The sequence below is a fragment of the Danio aesculapii genome, chromosome 6 (genome assembly GCF_903798145.1).
Source record: "Danio aesculapii chromosome 6, fDanAes4.1, whole genome shotgun sequence".
Taxonomy (NCBI): Eukaryota; Metazoa; Chordata; class Actinopteri; order Cypriniformes; family Danionidae; genus Danio; species Danio aesculapii.
Window position 1 is genome coordinate 53,198,644 of NC_079440.1, and position 19,303 is coordinate 53,217,946.

The following is a 19,303-nucleotide window of genomic DNA, read 5'->3' on the forward strand; positions in this document are numbered from 1 at the left end:
GCAGCTATTCTGGAGACAATGTTCCTTCATAAACTGCTCATTTCCTCAAATGCTAAAGTTTTTTTCTAAAATCTTACAAAAACAAACACTTTCACCCTCTAGAAAGCTTTTTATTTATTAAAACCGTGGAAAAAATGCACACAAAACCAGCCATATGCTAAAAATATTAATAAGAGGTTTTCGAAAAAAGCGTCTCAACCGTTCTTATAGTTCTAAAATGCCATATGGTTCTTAATATACCAATAGTCCCTTTCACACAGTTATACCGGTAAATATCCGTAATAACTTCACCGGTATATTTGAATATGTGCTGTTCACACAGGCAGTAATGTTCCGGAATTTTTCAGGAAAAGACCCTTCACATATTTATTCCAAAACACCGCTAAATTCTGACATCATTAACCATAAATGAGCTCTAAAAGGTCACGCTTGTTTTTGTAAACATAAAGGGAGTCACGTGATGGTTTCACTTTTGTTTTAAACTTTAGCATTCATGTATGTGCTTTTGTCCCAGAGATGAACCGAATAACTATTAAAAAAAAAAAGTTACCATTTAAAGGCAGAGGCGCTAACCTCAGCTAAAAAAAAGCTTTGTTTTAACAACTGACTACATTACAAATACTGATGATATGAAGAAACACATTTGCATGTCGAGATGTACATTTGAGCGTGTGCTGCAGCTTGTATGATGCTTTTTTAAAACGAAAGACTACCGGTGGTGTAAGCTGCTCAAATCTGACTGATCGGAGTGCTCCTTCACGCGCACACGCCTCATGCAGCTGAACGCAGAATGTACAGGTAAACTCACAGTGGTTTAGCATTTAATTGATCAAACTTCTGCGTTCACACAGAGCAGCATTCCAGGAAATTTCCAGTAATGTTACAACTTCTCTTTCCGGAAAATTTGTTTGTTAGGAACATTTTCTGAAATGGATGTGCTGCCCCATCATGAAAATTTGATTTACAAGTCAGAATTATTAGCCCCCCTGAATTTTTATGCCCCCTCTTTATTTTTTTCCACAATTTCTGTTTAGCGGAGAGAAGATTTGTTCAACACATTTCTAAACATAATAGTTTTAATAACTCATTTCTAATAACTGATTTATTTTATCTTTGCCATGATGACAGTAAATAATATTTGACTAGACATTTTTCAAGACACTTCTATACAGCTTAAAGTGACATTTAAAGGCTTAACTAGGTTAATTAGGTTAACTAGGCAGGTTAGGGTAATTATGCAAGTTATTGTATAATGATGGTTTGTTTTGAAAAAATATAGCTTAAAGGGGCTAATAATTTTGACCTTAAAATGGTTTTTAAAAAATTAAATACTGCTTTTATTCTAGCTGAAATAAAATGAATAAGACTTTCTCCAGAAGAAAAAATATTATCAGACATACTGTGAAAATCTCCTTGCTCTGTTAAACATAACTGGGAAATATTTAAAAAGAAAAAAAATTCAAAGGGGGGGGCAAATAATTCTGACTTCTATTCATCAACACTGGAAAACTAAACATCTTTTAAACAGACTATTTTTTTGAATTTGTTATTAGAGCACATGGTCATGGAAATGTTGTCTGCTTTAGCCAGGAAAACCATTAGCGAGTATAAGAAACAGTGATCACCTTACATATGTTATATTTTGAAAAACTGGTTCATTTTCTAGTTTTTCATATTTTTGCCTTTAGTATAATAATACAATTTTCCATTATTTATATTATTTATGTTTCAAATATTAATGCAAAATTTAGGGAAAAAGTTTAAAATGTAACAAAGTATTTTATGCTGACCAAAGCCTGCACACATTTGATCAAAACTACATTTAAAAAAATTATGTTTTTAAATACTGATGCAGATACGAATAAGCATTTGTACTTGAACATGTTAAATGTAATTTAAACCTGTCATGACAAGAGTCATAAACAGCACTTTTCATTATCACTAATCCCTAATGTCACATAATCGTTAAGTAATCAGTTTAATTTGCTGATCTTTTTTAAGGAAACCATCATTCATTTTCATGATCTTTTGATTAACTTAAAGTAAACAAAAATTACATTTATTTAAAACTATTCTAAAAATCTGACAATTTTTTTTTTATTGTTAATTACAGTCAGCTTTATCCATCCTTGTTCATTACTTAACTTCTTTAGAGAAATATGTTCTCTGAACTTAATGCACACAGTGAATAGCAGCATAATAAATTATGTATATGTGTGTTGAAACCTCGTAAGTTTATTTTTATAATTACCCAAAAATATATCATTTTACAGTACACTCACTGGCCACCTTATTAGGGACACCTTACTAGTACTGGGTACTGGGTAGGACCCCCTTTTGCCTTCAGAACTGCCTTAATCCTTAGTGGCATAGATTCAACAATGTACTGTAAATATTTTTCAGAGATTTTGCTCCATATTGACATGATAGCATCAAGCAGTTCCTGCAGATTTGTCGGCTGCACATCCATGATGTGAATCTCCTGCTTCACCATCTCCCAAAGGTGCTCTATTGGATTGAGGACTGGTGACTGTGGAGGCCATTTGAGTATCCTGCTGGAAGTAGCCATCAGAAGATGGCTACACTGTGGTCATAAAGGAATGGAAATTTGCGCATAACTGCCGCTCACTGGATATTTTCTCTTGTTTGGACCATTCTCTGGAAACCCAAGAGATGGTTGTGCGTAAAAATCCCAGAAATGAAATACTCAAAATCACCTTTCTTCCCCATTCTGATGCTCGGTTTGAACTGCAGCAGGCCGTCTTGACCATGTCTACATGCCTAAATGCATTCAGTCGCAGCCATGTGATTGACTGAGGTAGAAATTTGTCTTAAAGAGCAGTTGGACAGGTGTTCCTAATAAAGTGGCCAGTGAGTGTATATTCACATATTAAAGGATGCATTTGTTTTATACATTTTTGTGATATTTTAGATTATCAAGTTGTGGGTCCTTGTTTCCATAAATGCCATGACTGAGCTGATTTGATGATTTATGTGTATGAGCGCACACAAAACTCATGTTTCAAAAGTCATTTTTATCACATCCTCTGGAAATGTTGAATAAGCGTTTGTGTGAGGGTGGATGCAGAATATAGATGAGCGGGAGTGTTGACCCTCATACAGGCCAGAGCAGAAGTGAACACTGAACGACTGCTCAGTCTCTTACTGCTGCCCACACACACGCTCACTCTATAATGACACAATGCATTAATCTCTCTCGCCGTCTCAATTCCATGTGTTCAATCCATCACCGCTCCATCTCTTCCTCCATCTAGAACTCGGCTGGAAACTCAATTATGCCAAATCTTCATCAAAGTTACCATACCAAGCATTTGTTTTTAGTTTTCACAATTTTAGTTTCCACAAAATAATTTGAGTTTCCACCAAAAAAAACATCAGTTAATTATGAGAATTATAAGAATGATTTCTTAAAGATGCTGTATGTACGTTTTTGACTCTTTTGAAGCATAAAAATACTATCATATGTTTGCAGTAATTTAAGAAACACGCTCGGTGAACATTCTTGTTTATCTGAAAAACAATGCTAAAGTTTGATATTCTGCTTTAAAAACAAACAAAAAAAAATGTGCGTTACGTGCCGGAACACCTGTCTTTGCTTTGGTCATTTAACCCACCCAACGGCGGTTTATCCAATAACATTTCAGCACCCTGGGTTGGCTTGGTGTGATTCATTCAGTCATGCTCTAAAAGCACGTGTGCGCGACCGAAATGCGACATCAGATGGACAGTATCAGCCTCCAAAATGAGACGCAGATTCAGAGTCCCTAATGATGTGGTTATTAAATAGCAAATAATATAACTATAATGAATGTAAACATTAGGCCTGTTTCCCTCGCTCAAAAGCTTGACAGACTTCCTGTACGTAGCTACGGTTGCTAAGACACGGTTGGTGTGTGGCAGTTTTCGGGTGTGGCTTAGTGAAGGGTCAATTTGGGTGTTTGCACCTGAAGTAACACAACAGAAATTTAAATACAGCCAATCAAATGCACAGAATAGTGCACTTACTGCAATCCAAGGAAATGGTAAGGTTTATAATCTAATTAATACATGTTTAACCTCTTTAACATTATTAAATGTAGATGTTGATTCACTGATGTTTGTTGGCTTGCACTGAGTCACAGTTCCAAAGTTCTATTTTAAACAGTTTATTTTATTGTCAAGTGAGGTGAACTATCTGCTGCTGCTTTCAGTAGTATGGTAATAAATGTCATGTAAAATGACATTCAAACTCACATTATTAGCATTTAACATTGAATAAAGCACATAAGGTGTACCTGAGGTCATTGTCAGTTTTCTGTTGTTCAACTGCAAGAAAATAAAAGCCGTTTCTAAAATATAAATTTTAGGTGTTAGTTAGGACAAAAACTCCTTTTAATATGTAAAATATTCCTTCTATCATGTGCCGTTGCTTTTATTTATAACACGACCCAAATTAGCCTTTGTTTGTTCGTCAATCTAGCAACCTGCGCTTGTGTGTTTTGAACCAGGGATGCCATACCTAGTTCAACTACTGGGTGTCAAACTTAAATACTGCACCTTTAAAGATTATGTGACAGTAAAGACTGGATTAGTGATACTGAAAATACTCTTTATGTTTCTTGTCATGACAGGTATAAATTACATTTAACATGTTCAAGTACAAATGTTTAACACAAAAAGCTAAATACTTAACACAAACAGGTCTAAACTGTTTCACACTAAAATCAAAAGATTTACATTTTTGCAATAAGGCTGCTATATATTATAGTCAGGAATATGTGCAAATAATTAAAACAAAATTTAAAATTTACTGATCGATTGACAAAAAAAGCAGAAAATAAATTCAATTCAATTCAAGGTAATGTGTACAGCACTTTTCACAATAATTATTGTTTCAAAGCAGCTTTACAAAATCAAATTCGGAAAAGTTAAGGTTATTAGTTACCATAACTTTATTAGTTACTAATAATTTTTATTAATTAACTAGCAACTTTTAACAGTTAAAGTTATTATATATAAACGTAGTTCAAATAATAGTAGTAGATGATTTATCTAAACATACATTGGACAAATTAGGAACTGAAGGTACAATTTTTAATTAATAAAAATTAAAATAATAAAAATTAAAACTAAAAATAGTTTTTTTAAAACAAAAAATACGTTTTTTTAAATAAATATCATATTATAGTATAAAAGCATATTAACTGAGACATGTAGTATTTAGAGTTTTTGTTATTTTTGCCATACATCAGCAGAAAGTAACCGTTACCACCATGTATAAATATAATTAATTAAAAACATTTTTAAAATATTATTATTGTTATTATTAGCTTTTTTTGTATTACAGTAATGACAATTTTGTCATGAGTGTGCTTACTGTTTGTGAAAATAATGCCACAATAGAAACAGTCTTAATGGTTGAGCAAACAAAGTTCTGTTTTTCTTATGCAAATGCAATTTGTTATTTTTTCTTTTGATAGTTGGAAAAATATGACCAAGATGAATTCCATACTGAAATTCCCTTTTTTCCATCAAATTTGAAAGGTGAAACATGAACTAGGTGTGTTTTAATATTTGGAATAAATATGACCACGAATTCCACACTGAAATTCCCTTTTTTCCATTTAATTTAAATTGTGAAAAATTCCATAGGGGTGTGCTTTATATTTGAAAGCGCTACATGATTCAGTAGTTATGTTTCCATCCAAAGATGCGCAAAACTGGATTATCGCATAAAAGAAGTGCAAATAAAGCAGCGTTTCCATCTAATGAGTCAAAGAGAACAAAATCGTCACTTCCTGATTAACTGGCGCTAAATATCAAAAGTAAAAACAGAATTTGCTGTGGTAGGAGAAACTGTGTGAATTTTTTCTTTATTAATATTGCCGACATGCCAACATGCAGTGAACAGGTGGTGATGTCTAAAGGCGTGAGACGCGCACAAATGCTCCGCTCTTGACAATTCTGAAGGTAATTAATGATATAATAAACACTAATACTGAAATGGTTAAGGTGTTTTAGAGTGATCAAAACAACATTTCAGATGTTTTACTGTGTGTTCAGCCTGCTGGTTTGTCCATTCACACACATTTATAACATCATATGACCTCTTATAATAAAATCACATGACTTTTTTTAATGCGCATACTAGAATTAGTTTAGTAAGTGTTTTCATTAGGGACGCTTATTTCGGTTAATTTTGCCAACCAACAACCGTCGCTCATTCACCGAATATAAACCATTAACTGGTCAGATTAATATTAAATTATCATTTAATAAAATAAATAATTTACGTGTCTATTTTGTGTCTGACACATTAAATACTGCATTTTAAAATACTGATGTGAACAGCAGCATACAGAACATCAACAACAACAGCACATCTTCAAGCACCTGCAGCATTTCCAACAGCATAGAAAAACAGAATAAACTAAATAAAAAGAATAAAATAAATAGTTCTGCTCTAGATATTTTTCACTTAAATGACAAGTTTAGATTACAAAACGAAACGGTGACTGAATCCTTTTTGAGAACTGGCATTTGCTGTTTGTCCAATCATGTCTTTTTTTTCTTCCGTCAAATAAAAATATCAGGCTACCTCAAATCGATTATTCCACAGAAAATATGCATTTAATCAACGGAAACCCCGCCTCTGCTTTCATTTGATTGAACCGATTTGATTTCTGTGAGCACAAAGCGTACAACGGCAAAAATGTGAGGCACGCAGGGCACCGCAAAACACTCACAGCCGTTAGTTAACCATTCAAAAGACGCCCCTCTCAACGCAAAAAGCATGTTCCCTGTGATCAGCCCCAGATGCAGCCAAACCTTAAAAAAATATATAATAATATTTTTTAATTCTTTAACTGATACCATTAATCGGTTAAAAACGCATTATTTCAGTTAACGGTTAATCGGTTATTATGACCATCCCTAGTTTCCATCGTAGTTTTTTCTTATAGAATAAAAAAAATGAATCCGACCCAGTTATGCACATACATTTTTCTTAAGCATATTTTCCAAATTTATGCACATTTTGGCATTTCCATCAACTACTTTTTATCCACATATCCAAAATGTGGTCGGCACCAGTGGTGTAGTGGTTAGTGTGTCGACACATGCATTCCGGTGCTCATGGCGACCCGAGTTCGATTCCCACCTCGTGGTCCTATGCCGATCCTTCCCCTCTCTCCGCTCCCTACGCTTTCCTGTCAATAATATTGTTTATACATTAAAGGGGAAAACCCCAAAAAAATTATTACAAAAAAATAAACAAATAAATAAATAAAACATATCCAAAATGTGCATAAAAACAGGTGGATGGAAACATAGCCATTGATTAGATAATTATTTGACGACCTAAACTTTTCCTCAATAATACCTTTAGATTTACTATTAGTCTAAATCTGTTCAAATAAACACTAAAGGACTGTTTCAATGAAGCTCTCAGTGCAGTTGAACTGGGTGCAAGATCACCAAGGTTGATGCCATGACAACACGAGGCGTGGTATTATGACAACACAGGGTGTGGAGCCAACAGAAGTCATGAGCACGACCTATTGTGTTCACACAAAGAGATCTGAGGCAGTGTGTGTATATAACTAGACAACAGGACTATAAGTTGCAACTTACAGAACATTAATAAGATATTATTTACCCAGGGTGTTCACCCGTGGGCATTTCACTTCATTTCAAGCAATGTTATATAATAAGTGCTGAAGCCTTACCTTTTTTGACTTTCTTCTGCAGTTTAATCGTGTCCGAAGATTTCTTTTTGATCTCTGAACGTGCTTTCTTATATTCTAGAAACAATAATAAGAATAAAAGAAGCATATTAGGCTCAGCAATGGAAGCAAATGATGATGAAGACAGTTGTTATACACAGCAATCTCAAATACAGTTGAAGTCAAAATTATTAGCTGTCCTGTTATATATATGGTATATATATCAACCCCCCTAGTTTTTCTCAATTCCGTGATCGCTGAATTCAACGCATAAATCAATAAAAAGTTTAGCATGTTTCATACGTAGCGCATGTGATGTATTTAAGTGTCTCTCGAAAAACTACATCTTACGTGCACCATCATTACATTACATGGAATGGGGACGATGGGAGTTTTCAGCTTGTGCAGTAAGCAGACGCAGATGAAGCGCGAGCGATTTACATGTGAAGTTATAGCAATGATGAGATATAGACATCTTGTGGCCGCTAATTGGGAGTTTTGTGCATTTGACATGCTTCATGCACCCGATCGTCACTTTGATTATTTAATTCTTTGTTTTAGGCATGATGATAAGTCACCGTGGATATTATCAGCAGATTCAGTGAGCTTTAATCTGCGCATCTCTGATAGTAAAATAATTTGTTAATCGTAAAAGTAACATTTATTTATAAAAACAAAAGTTTGTCTTTAGACAACATTTTCTTCATTTTCAAATAGATACAGAAAGTAAAAATAAGACATTTTATTTTTTACAGATACAGGAACAAGATAACAAAAAGGGTGCCACTTCAGCCTAAACGGCAGCTATGTTATGTTTACTTGGCCTTTTTCTTCGCAATGTCCAAAAACAGAATAGCATCTACTGTGCCTGGATTCGGGCAATTCCGCCTCGCCTCCAAAACGTGGCAGGCTGCACTGAATTGAGCGTTCGCTCGCACTGCTTGTAGGAATGAACAAGATTCTCCTCGCAAGGCGCTGCAGTTGTGGAAATATGCGATCTTGTTTCTCCCAGAAGGACAGCAGACTTTCCTCTGATGACTCCTCTAACTGAAACTTTGAACAGAAGGCTACTCTTGCATTTCATACATTATTTTGGGCGTTTCATCTTCCCATTCTGCAAAGCCCTCTCTCTGATTTTCGCTGGTCCACTGCCATGTCCCGCTACATCCACCCGCAACCGACCCGCAATTAATCATAATGTTTTTTTTTTTATTACCCGACACGCGGATTTTACACAGTGCCCGCGGATATGACCGCCATCCGCGCATCACTACCGCACAGCAAATGGAAAGAAAAACACTTCCGCATTTCGCAATGTGTGTGTCTGCGGCCCTTTACTGACTCAGTAGGTGCGTATGGTTCTTGTCGCAAAATGCGGTGAAAAGTCATGTCAGGGCTCTGCAAACTTGGCTTTGTGAAGCAGAATTTTCTGTATGTATGTACTTCAAAAGCAAATAGGCTATGTCACACGCTTATTGACAGTGGAAGATGATTTACGGTTAGTCATGTCAGGAATGCAACCACGGATTAGCATGCTGTCCTCATGTAAACAGGTTTATCACACTGAATCAGGTAAGCTGTATCACTATGCTTTAATGTAATTAATGCTACGAACTTTAGACGCAGCAAGTAATATGTGAATGATGTTTGCACATGCATTATAATTTTGTCTCGCTGGAGGGGGGGGTATTGTATTGGACAAACTTGGCTGGGCGTGTGTCCTAAAAGGTTGTAAACCCCTGGTCTACAGAACAAACCACTGTTATACAATGACTTGCCTAATTAACCCTTTAAATGTCAATTTAAGCTGAATACTAGTATCTTGCAAATATAGTCAAATATTATTTACTGTCATCATGACAAAGATAAAAGAAATCAGTTATTAGAAATGAATTATTAAAACTATTAAGTGTAGAAATGTGTTAAACAGAAATTGGGGAAAAAATATACCGGAGGGCTAATAAATCTGACTTCAACTGTATGTGTATAACTTTGCCTGTCTTAGTAAGCATTGGTAATTAATTATTCACAAAGATGTCAAGTGAAACGACCTCTTAGCCACCCCAGACAGACAGACGTGTTGGAGGACGTGGGTGTAGCGGCGCATTTACTGGAGAGCTGCAAACCAACTGATTGAACACCTAATCTTTTATATGACATAATGGATTGTTCTCATGAATAAATGATCCATTATGAACTGTAATATAACTGTCTGAGGGACTCCCACAGAGTTAAGAGCCATTTAATAATTAACTGTGTGCAGCTAATAGGACAGTTTTTTTCCAACACTGATATTCTTACAACGGCTGTGAAAAAGCACATACTTTTTTTGTCGACTTTAATGCTCTGCCACGACGCTTTTTGATTGACATCGACTAGTCGCGCTGTGCAGGTCCTGTATTTTTTGACCTGGACTACATGGCAGCTTTACACACTAAGGTGGTTCACTGAATGAAATTGCTCTCGAATTATTTGATGTAATTTTTAAAGTGTTATTTTTCTTATGTCAGCGGCAAAAATTCACGTGAACGTTGAGTGAACTTTAAATCGTCAAACAGATGCCAGTTAAATCACTCCATGCAAATACCCTAGAGCAGATGCTAGCCAATCATGTTTACGCAACCCTGGAAAAGTAATGTTATTGGCTGTTGCCCTTTGCGAAGCGTAGACACCAACATATTTTGTAAATGAACCTTGAAGCGCGCAAAAATCGTGAAGTGCTCAGCCACAGAGGTGTGTCAAAAAGTTAAAGTTGCATTATTAACGAAATGAAAGTTTTCACAATGCAATTGTTTTGCACTAAAATTAGTCATTGGTAATGTTGCATTGTGTCAAATATATATACTTTTTTTTTTCATGCCAATAAATTGCAAATTGTGGCATGTTGCGAACCTTGTATTTCATTGATGACATCACCAGCAACTAGTCGAGGTCGACTTGACTTTGTTAACATAAAAGTCAACATCCAAAAATATTAAGTCGCTCAACCCCTTAACACATAATCGTTGGCTAGAATGTATTATAGGCTTTACATTACAGAGAGAAATAACAGATTAACAAAGTTCAAAGTTCACAATCAAACTGATTGCGTGAAACACAAAAAACACTCAAAAAAAGATATTTACTGTTTGTTCAAACTACTTATTTACATTCAGCTAAAACATGACAATTCTTGGGGTTTTTAGGGGGAGACAACTTAATTGTTTTATGATCAACCCACTTAAATTTCTAAAAATTAATTAATTTAACTTAATTCCTTCATGTTGTCCCAACACAAATCGATTGTGCGGAACATACTAATTTTTTTAATAAGTTTTCAATTAAAAGGCAATGTAAAACTCCAAAGACCCCAAAAGGTCACAAAGACATTGTAAACAGAGTTTTGTAGCTTCTTTTTAATATTTAAATATCAATACATTTTCAAGATATTACCTCTTTAAAGTTACAATCATTAAATCACGGGTGCATAATAAGCAATTACTAAGCCTGGACTGACCATATTTAACAACCTGGACATTTATCTAGGTCACTTTTTTTATACTGCTTGAGTTTGTTTTAACAATTTCCAATATCCATTGAGGCATTAAAATGACACTTTACCCTCTACGGTAGAAAAGAAACTTTTTCCACACAAAGATTAAATGCTAAACCTGTTGAATTGTGATTAGATCTCATAAAGGAGGAGGCTGATACCTTTGGCATGGTCTTTATCCAGCTGACTGGCAACCTTTTTCCACTCTTCAATTTTCAGCTCCAGAGGAGTAATCAGGTTATCCATAAGAGCCCTGCACACACACACACACACACACACACACACACACACACTAAAGTTCAAATGTCCATACAAGTAATAAATAACCAGACTAGCTGAATTGGTAATGAAGTAAAACAGAATTAATTGGCCTTACGTCGTGAACAGTTTGAGCTTATTCTCAATGCTTCGATGCCTCATACACATTCTGGTTAAAGCTGATCCGATTTCTTTTGTCGCTCCTTAAAGGGAAAAAAAGAGAAAAGAAATGAATATCATTGCCATTAATCTTATAATCTTCCATTCAGAGTTCCATCAGGAGCAGCAAAATTTCAAGAGAGAGAGAAAGAGAGAGAGAGAGAGAGAGAAACATATTGCTTAAGAATCCTGAAAGAACAGTTTCATCACATTGTTCTCCTCTTCATTTTAGTCCTTACTTTTTGCCTCTCTTTCTTTGCTACGTCTGAATGGGCTTCGTTTTGTAACATGTCTCAAACAGACAGCTTGCAACATAACTCATCTTATCTTTAACAGGAATGCGTGCTTCAAATGATGCTGCACAGATTCCCCATTAATGAGGATTAATGAAGCAATTTTCCCAAAACTGAAACTTCTATCATCATTTCCTTGCCATCATGTCTTCCTAAACTCATGACTTACAATAAAATCCTACTTAAGTGAACGATTTGCTCACAAATCATCACAATGACGGGTCATACAGACTACTTTTAAGAAGCTTTTGCATTCTTTTTGAAGCTTGAAGCCTTCAGTTGCACTGTAAGGGTGCTTTCACATCTGTAGTTCGCTTCATTCGGTCCGAACCAAGGGCAACAAATGATACATTGTAGTATTTTCTGCCGTCTTTGGGTCGTTTTCACACCCCACTTATTGCTTTAGTCTGATCTAGCTGAAAAGAACCAAAATGCAGTCATGTGACCAAATCCACATCACTCATTGGCCAGATGTTGTTAAACTTATTTCCTAAACTGCTTTTCGATTGGTCAGAATTCACGTGCGGGAAATGCCAATGGAACTCTAACAAGTAAACAAACCAGCAGACACAAAATATTGCTTTTGACTATGGAGCTACGACTACACTGGCTGATTGTTTCCCTGCTCATAGTATACTATATAGCTTGTATACATTACTCTAGACAAACTATACATTTCGAGAATGAAGCGTGGCTGCGGCTGGAGAACAATGTTTTAATGCATTGCAAACGATGAAGGTGCATCGTTAGTCACTTCAGGAGGAGGCGTGAATTAATTTAGCTAAACTGCGACATGATCATCTTCTGGAAATATTATCAACGATCCATCAGGTAATGTTTCTCTCTCTCTCTCTCTCTCTCTCTCTCTCTCTCTGTTGGTAAAGCGCTGTCAACAAATATTTTTCCTCCACATTCCATAATGCACAGCGCATTGCCCTACGACAGCTGGATTAGTCCAAAAAGGCGCAGTACTTTTGCGGTTGGGTCTGTTTTAGCTAGGATCATCTTCTCACAACAAACGAATCTCTCCAGGGTTCGTTTGAAAGCATACCGAGACCAACCCTTCAAGGAGGTCTCGGTACGCTGTTTTGGTCCGCTTTTGTTGCGCACTCGAGTGCGATTGCTACATTTACACCTGCCCAAACGAACCGTACCAAGAGAGAAAGCGAACTCTAGTGCAATTCAACCAAACTAAACAAGGCAGGTGTGAAAGCACCCTGAGAAAGAGAGCATGGGTCGGCACCAGTAGCCTAGTGGTTAAGTGCGCTGACATATAGCACCATGGTGCTCACGGCGACCCGAGTTCGTTTCCCAGCTTGAGGTCCTTTGCAGACCCTTCCCCTCTCTCTGCTCCCAATACTTTCCTGTCTGCAACCTCTACTGTCCTTTCCAAGAAAAGATGAAAAACCCCTAAATAATAAAAATAAAAGAGAAAGAAAGAGCATGGAAAACTTTACTCCACAGAAGGAGAAAAGTCAGTCCTACAGATATGGAATTAAATAAAAAGTGAGTAAATAATGGCAGAAATGTCATTCAATCTGAGCAATGATTCAGTGGGTAATTACATTACTGGCCTCACAAGATTTAAAGAGGCACTTAAAGCATATTTGACCTAGTTTCTTTTAGCACAGTCCGTGTACCTGTATCAGGGCATTCTAACCCAGAAGACAAGAGGATGCAACCCATATTAGCAACTTTTTCCCCCACTATCGGGCTAACAATAACAGTTGTCTTTGCTTAATCGTTCCATTCCGTGCCAGTCAGCACAAATACGGTTTCATTTTTCATGGTAGTGCCAATGACGGTGCTTTCTGGAATGTAATACAAATGTGTCAGTCTTTGCTTTGGAGACACAAGTGTAATGCAAACAGAGAAATGGACGATGATGTTTTTGGCACTCCTTTTTTTCTGATATTTACTTCCTTGAATCACAACAAATAAATAAATAGTGAGCTGCTAGTTCCACAAACTGGCAGCCAGGCAACAGAGTGACAACATCACAACACATCCAAAGTAAACTTAACAATTAAAGGCGGCAAAGATAAGATAAACTCTTCATTTTGCATAATACAATGTATAATGTAATATAATAAATTTGTGTGCATATACAAGCTTGAAACTATTCATGAATCTGGCAAATTCAATACAGTTTATGTTTATTTACAATTCAAATGTAAATAAAAGTGGATAAAATATACTGTATGTATTTTTTTTTATAATGACGCCCTCTTGTATATCATCTTATTATATTTTAGGAGAAGCCATTTAAAAAAAGTCATATAAAAAAAAAAAAAAAAAAAAAAACTTGCTGGTGGAAAGTAGAACCAAGCCAGAATTTACAGAGAGTATAAATCATTTCAGCCTTGAATTTATATATACATTGTTCTGCATCAATACACAAAAAGCTTAGTTTTTTAATAAGCCAAAAAAGCGATATGTTTTAACTAATCTAAATTAACCTCTTTTGTTTAAGTGAAAACTGAAAGATTAGATGCAAATGCTTTCCTTATGTCCTTTGAAAATACATGAATAACAAAAAGCGTGACCCACACTTGATCTAAAATAAAACTAGGGCTGCATCGATATTGCAATGTGCGCATCTGCAATGGTCGCATCGCAAGATATGCAATGTTAAGTAGGAGTGTCAAAATGTATTGTTTCTTTGATGCACTGCGATGCAGACGCAAACAATTCAGTATCAGATCAGTAAAAATCATAACTGGTTATTACGTATTGTCGTCATTTATCACATATCGTTATATGGCGGTAGCTTACTATGACGAAGGAGGAGACCGCAAGTAATTAAAATGCTTCAACTAATTAAGATGCAGATAACTGTGCACAATTCACTGCTTGTGAGTTTGCTGGACTGTCTTTCACTGACATGGAAGTACATCAGACCCCAGTTAGAAAAAAATCAAAGCTGTAAACTCCCTCTCTCTGTGGCCCCTTTGACCTGCTGTCATGTTCGTCTTATCTCCTCTCTCGGCTGTTACAACAATGACGTTACTTGTGGATCCAGACACAAGTGGGTCTGCAGAGTGTGGATCAGCTGATCAAGGTGGCCGTTTAACATCAGTGTCTGTATCACTGATCAGAGCCGCACTGATTGTTAGAGCCAATCGCAGCCTTTTCTGTTGAGCGTGTGAGGAATCATAGACGTTTAAGAACTCGCTCGACAGCGCTAAAAAAAAAACAAGCAGGATAATATTTACATTTTTTATTTGATATAAATGCTGATGTTGTTCTGTGCATGTACTCTAGTTTTGATTGATCCATTCAAAAAGAGTGTTTTCTTTTAGCAGGTAAAATTAAAGGTACAGTACATATGTATCTGTCTGCTGTATTAATGGACAAATATGTATTACAAATAATACATAAATACACTATATATAAATAAATGTAAATATAATATAAATATACTTATAAATATACTTATAAATTTTAATAGATGAATTATTGTGTTGCTAAGTAAAATATCAAACAGTTTATGGAAAGCATCGTCAATGCACCGTGATGCATCCAGATATCGAATTGAACCAAATTGATGGCATAATAATCGTAACCGAACCGTGAGACCAGTGTAGGTTTAGAGCTCTAATGTGGAGTCTGATTTATACTTGACCAGAAACTACAGGATTGTATTTAATTACTGTATTTATATGGAATTTATTCAATTCATAAAAAAATTAAAAAATTAATAATATATATATTTAAAAAATCTACATTTCAGAGAGGAAACTAGACAATTTTACTTACCCCACTGGCAGATAATTTAGCTTGTTTTAAGGAAAAACTTAATTTTGACATTTTTTCTGAAGGTGAAAACAAAACAATATTTTTACTTTCTCTAAGATTTTTATTATTTTTTTTTTTAGATATTTTGACTAGAAATGAGACAAAGTAAGAAAAGCATTTGTTGCATTATAATATTTCAATTTCTGTACCTGAATACAGTTAGACTCCCAAGAAAACCATCAAATAGAGCTATTCAAAGCATCTTGTGAAACTGTATTCACATCACAATATTTATCACCAAAAAATAAAACATTATCAAATTTTTCCAATATTGTGCAGCCCTAAATAAAACGTCATCAAACACGGTAATACCCTAAACTTATTGTCACACAGTCTGACACCCACCTAAAATCTACACACAGACAAAGACTCTGTTGATCATAAAGCAATCCCAACTTAAGTGAATGTAAGCACCTGGGGGAAAATCTGATGTGTAATAACTTTAAAAGGTATGTGCATTGGATATTAATATAATAAAACTACTGCTAACTAAACTTGTTGTTAATGTTAATCAAAAGACAACACAATGAGTCATATAAAACTCCTAATTGGAATAATATTGAAGAATTAGAGCAGACCCCCAAAGTTTTAAAGGAGGTCAATTACTTTGCTTCTGCATAATCACACTAATGCATCACTGCACCAAACCCTCCAGCATGCAGAGAGAGAGAGAGAAAGAGATCCGCACATTTATCAAGCCAATGCTCACACCACAGACAGGGTGCCAGAAAAACCAGCTCTTCCCCGACTCCTCAAGCCTTTGCTTTCACTATCTTCGCTCAATAACATCGAGCGAGAATGGTGCGCAAAACCTAGATTGAGTTTATTATGAACAACAGAGATGTTTACAATGGAAGCTTTTCACTTCTCCTTTTCATTGTCTGGCTAAAATGGATTTATTTACCAATGCAATGTGTGACACGACTGCTGTGAATTACCCTCGTTATAACACAATGATTCCTTTGCCTTTCCGATTATTCTCTTTCTAAGTAAGGACAACAGTGAAAAAAACAATCAATCTCACACGGTAAGTAAAGGCAGTCCCATTTTTAGGGCCACACACACACAAATGCTGGACTTTATTTGACTTTTCCCCCAACCTAAAGTCAGCTGAGGAAAAGAAAACAAAAAAAAGTTAATAACTGAGATGAATTCAACAATTCACTTTAACATCGAGGCCAAACATCTGGGAAAGGCATAGACTAGACTGGCTCACTTAGTGTCGTTATGATACAGTACTATCTGAATAATTCTGATTACAAAGCCTGATAAACTCGTTAGATTCTGCATTACATTGTAATGATACATTCATTAACCTGCCAACCCATAAGCGCAAAAATGATCATGCTATCTGATAAAATAGCATAATTACTTTTAGCATACTTGACCCTGTTGGTCAGTGATTAAAATGAATTTACTTTAAGTCTATACAAACCTTCTCAATGCTGCTATAGACCTTTTTCTTAGAACGCAAAATTACCCATTATGCTTTGCGTGTATGCGCAATGAGAATGCTAAGAACTTCCGGTCGGTAGCTGATGCGTATAAACAGTCACATCTGGACAGCTTTAAACGATAGTTTTAATCAATTTTATTTGCTTTTAACATCTTTGAATTAATACTGCTGTCAATCAGCGCCACCTCCTGCACTGGTTATTTAAAAAATGCGATCTAATAGGATGGAAAGCAACTGCTGCGAGGCATTTTCCCCTCATTGTCAGACAGCATTTTGTGCCGTTTAAATGAAGTCTCGTCATCGCTAAAGTCAACAGTTTCTCTTTATTTCAAATATAAAGCCATCCCAAACAAATGTAATTCTCCAATATGTTTGACACACACACGTAACCTGTATTGTCCCACTGACACACTGATTTAATAACTGTGACAAAGTGAAAATAAAGTGACGTTTGAAATGACAGAAAAACACAAACCATGGTAAATACTACACACTCAATGAAACATAAACGGCTCGCGATTAGAATGAACATGTAAATCAGCCAGATCAGTGACGCACTTTTATTGGTCATTTTTGTAAATTGCATGACTTGCATACCTGTTACGGCAGACACGTGAACTAGGAGAACGCTTTTCTCTCGCGCTTAACCCACAGATCTGACAGATTATAACGGCTTTAACACACACTTTTTAAATTGTGCATCACAAAAACACTCCGTAATCCACTCAAAACGATATTGAAACCCATTTTTGGAGCGCAAATTACCGGTTGTAAACGCTGCAAACAGAAGTTCTTAACAGTCTACCGGAACACGCTGGTCGCTATGGCGCTCTCCACGCAGCAAGCTAGAAAAAGGTCTATATTTAAAGCATTAAAAAATGTCATATTTTGGTTTGGGGGTCCCCAACAACAGTCTAATATGCATGCAAGGAAAAAAACACTTTGATTGTCTTATAATATGCATTTATTTTTATCTAATTATTCCAACGACTCCCATACGAGTCGTTCAACGATTAATTTGTTCCCAATTTCCTCCTTAGCGCGATGCTAATCTTCGCTGATTGGTCCGATGACCCAATCTGTTGTGATTGGTCAACTGCGTTCAGCGTGAGACAGAGAGAAACGCCCACCACGACTTATCAACCAGTGGTCGGAGTGCAGAGTGTATGTGTGATCCCAATGCAGGAGTGCATTAAAGCAATGCAGTTAAACACCAGCGTATTGCTCTATTCTTAGCCATAAGTAATAACAACAACACGCATTCAGTATAAATCCACACAGCGGCAAAAGTTGAACTCATTTGAAACTTGACAGCCACACATATGCAGGAACAGCTGATGAAGGCCATAGCAATGACAAACGGCACTAGATCACAAGCTCACAAATGCATTTAAATCCGTAAACAAAGTGGCACGTGTCACGCTTTCAACGTGGTTTTAGACGTGATATGAGAATATAAAGAGTTAACCAGATACAATATAAGCGGTTACAAGTAACAAGTAAACACATAATTTGCAAGCTAGAGAAAACCGAGAGGCAACCATTTTAAATCGCACTAACTTACACTCGTGAAATGGAGGAAGAAACTGGTCCATATCAACTATGTACTGTAAAGCTCTGACAAAGTATCATACATCAATATTCTTTTCTGTTCCTTCCTTTAAAAAACAGCTGACGAATACCCCATTGTAAGCGTGTAGATTGCTGAAGCACTCGTCAGAAAAATGACAGGAACACAGCACAAGGCTGGGGCTATAATGCTGAGGTATTTTTGTAAAAATAAACTTCAACCACTGACTCCTCACAGCCTCATCTTTGGGTAGGAAAAATAACACTAACTTTCCCTCACACTTCAGAGAACAGAGTCCTAACGACATGATTCAACAGTGATCTGCTACAGTGTTTGTCTTTCTCTTTTTCTTTCTACAGTGTTAGTGGGCAGGGAGGTTAAATTTTCCCGGGTCTGCGCACGCGCAACAAATGAGAAGGGCTTCAGTTTCGTAATGTCGTCACGCCGACACAGCAAAAGATTCGTTATCGTGGCAATTCATTCGAACCACTATAAGTCGACTCTTTTATAGAT

General features: G+C 36.0%; 1 protein-coding gene across 3 annotated transcripts in view; it reads right to left on the minus strand.

The window, feature by feature from the left end:
• mtss1 (MTSS I-BAR domain containing 1) overlaps positions 1-19,303 on the minus strand; it is a 115,774-nt gene that overhangs the window by 35,804 nt on the left and 60,667 nt on the right. For all 3 annotated transcript variants that reach the window (XM_056460525.1, XM_056460524.1, XM_056460522.1), the window contains exons 4-6: positions 11,633-11,717; positions 11,418-11,509; positions 7,728-7,802 (exon numbers count right to left, since the gene is read on the minus strand). In XM_056460525.1, coding sequence (XP_056316500.1) covers positions 7,728-7,802; positions 11,418-11,509; positions 11,633-11,717 — 252 coding nt within the window. The remainder of the gene's footprint in view (positions 1-7,727; positions 7,803-11,417; positions 11,510-11,632; positions 11,718-19,303) is intronic.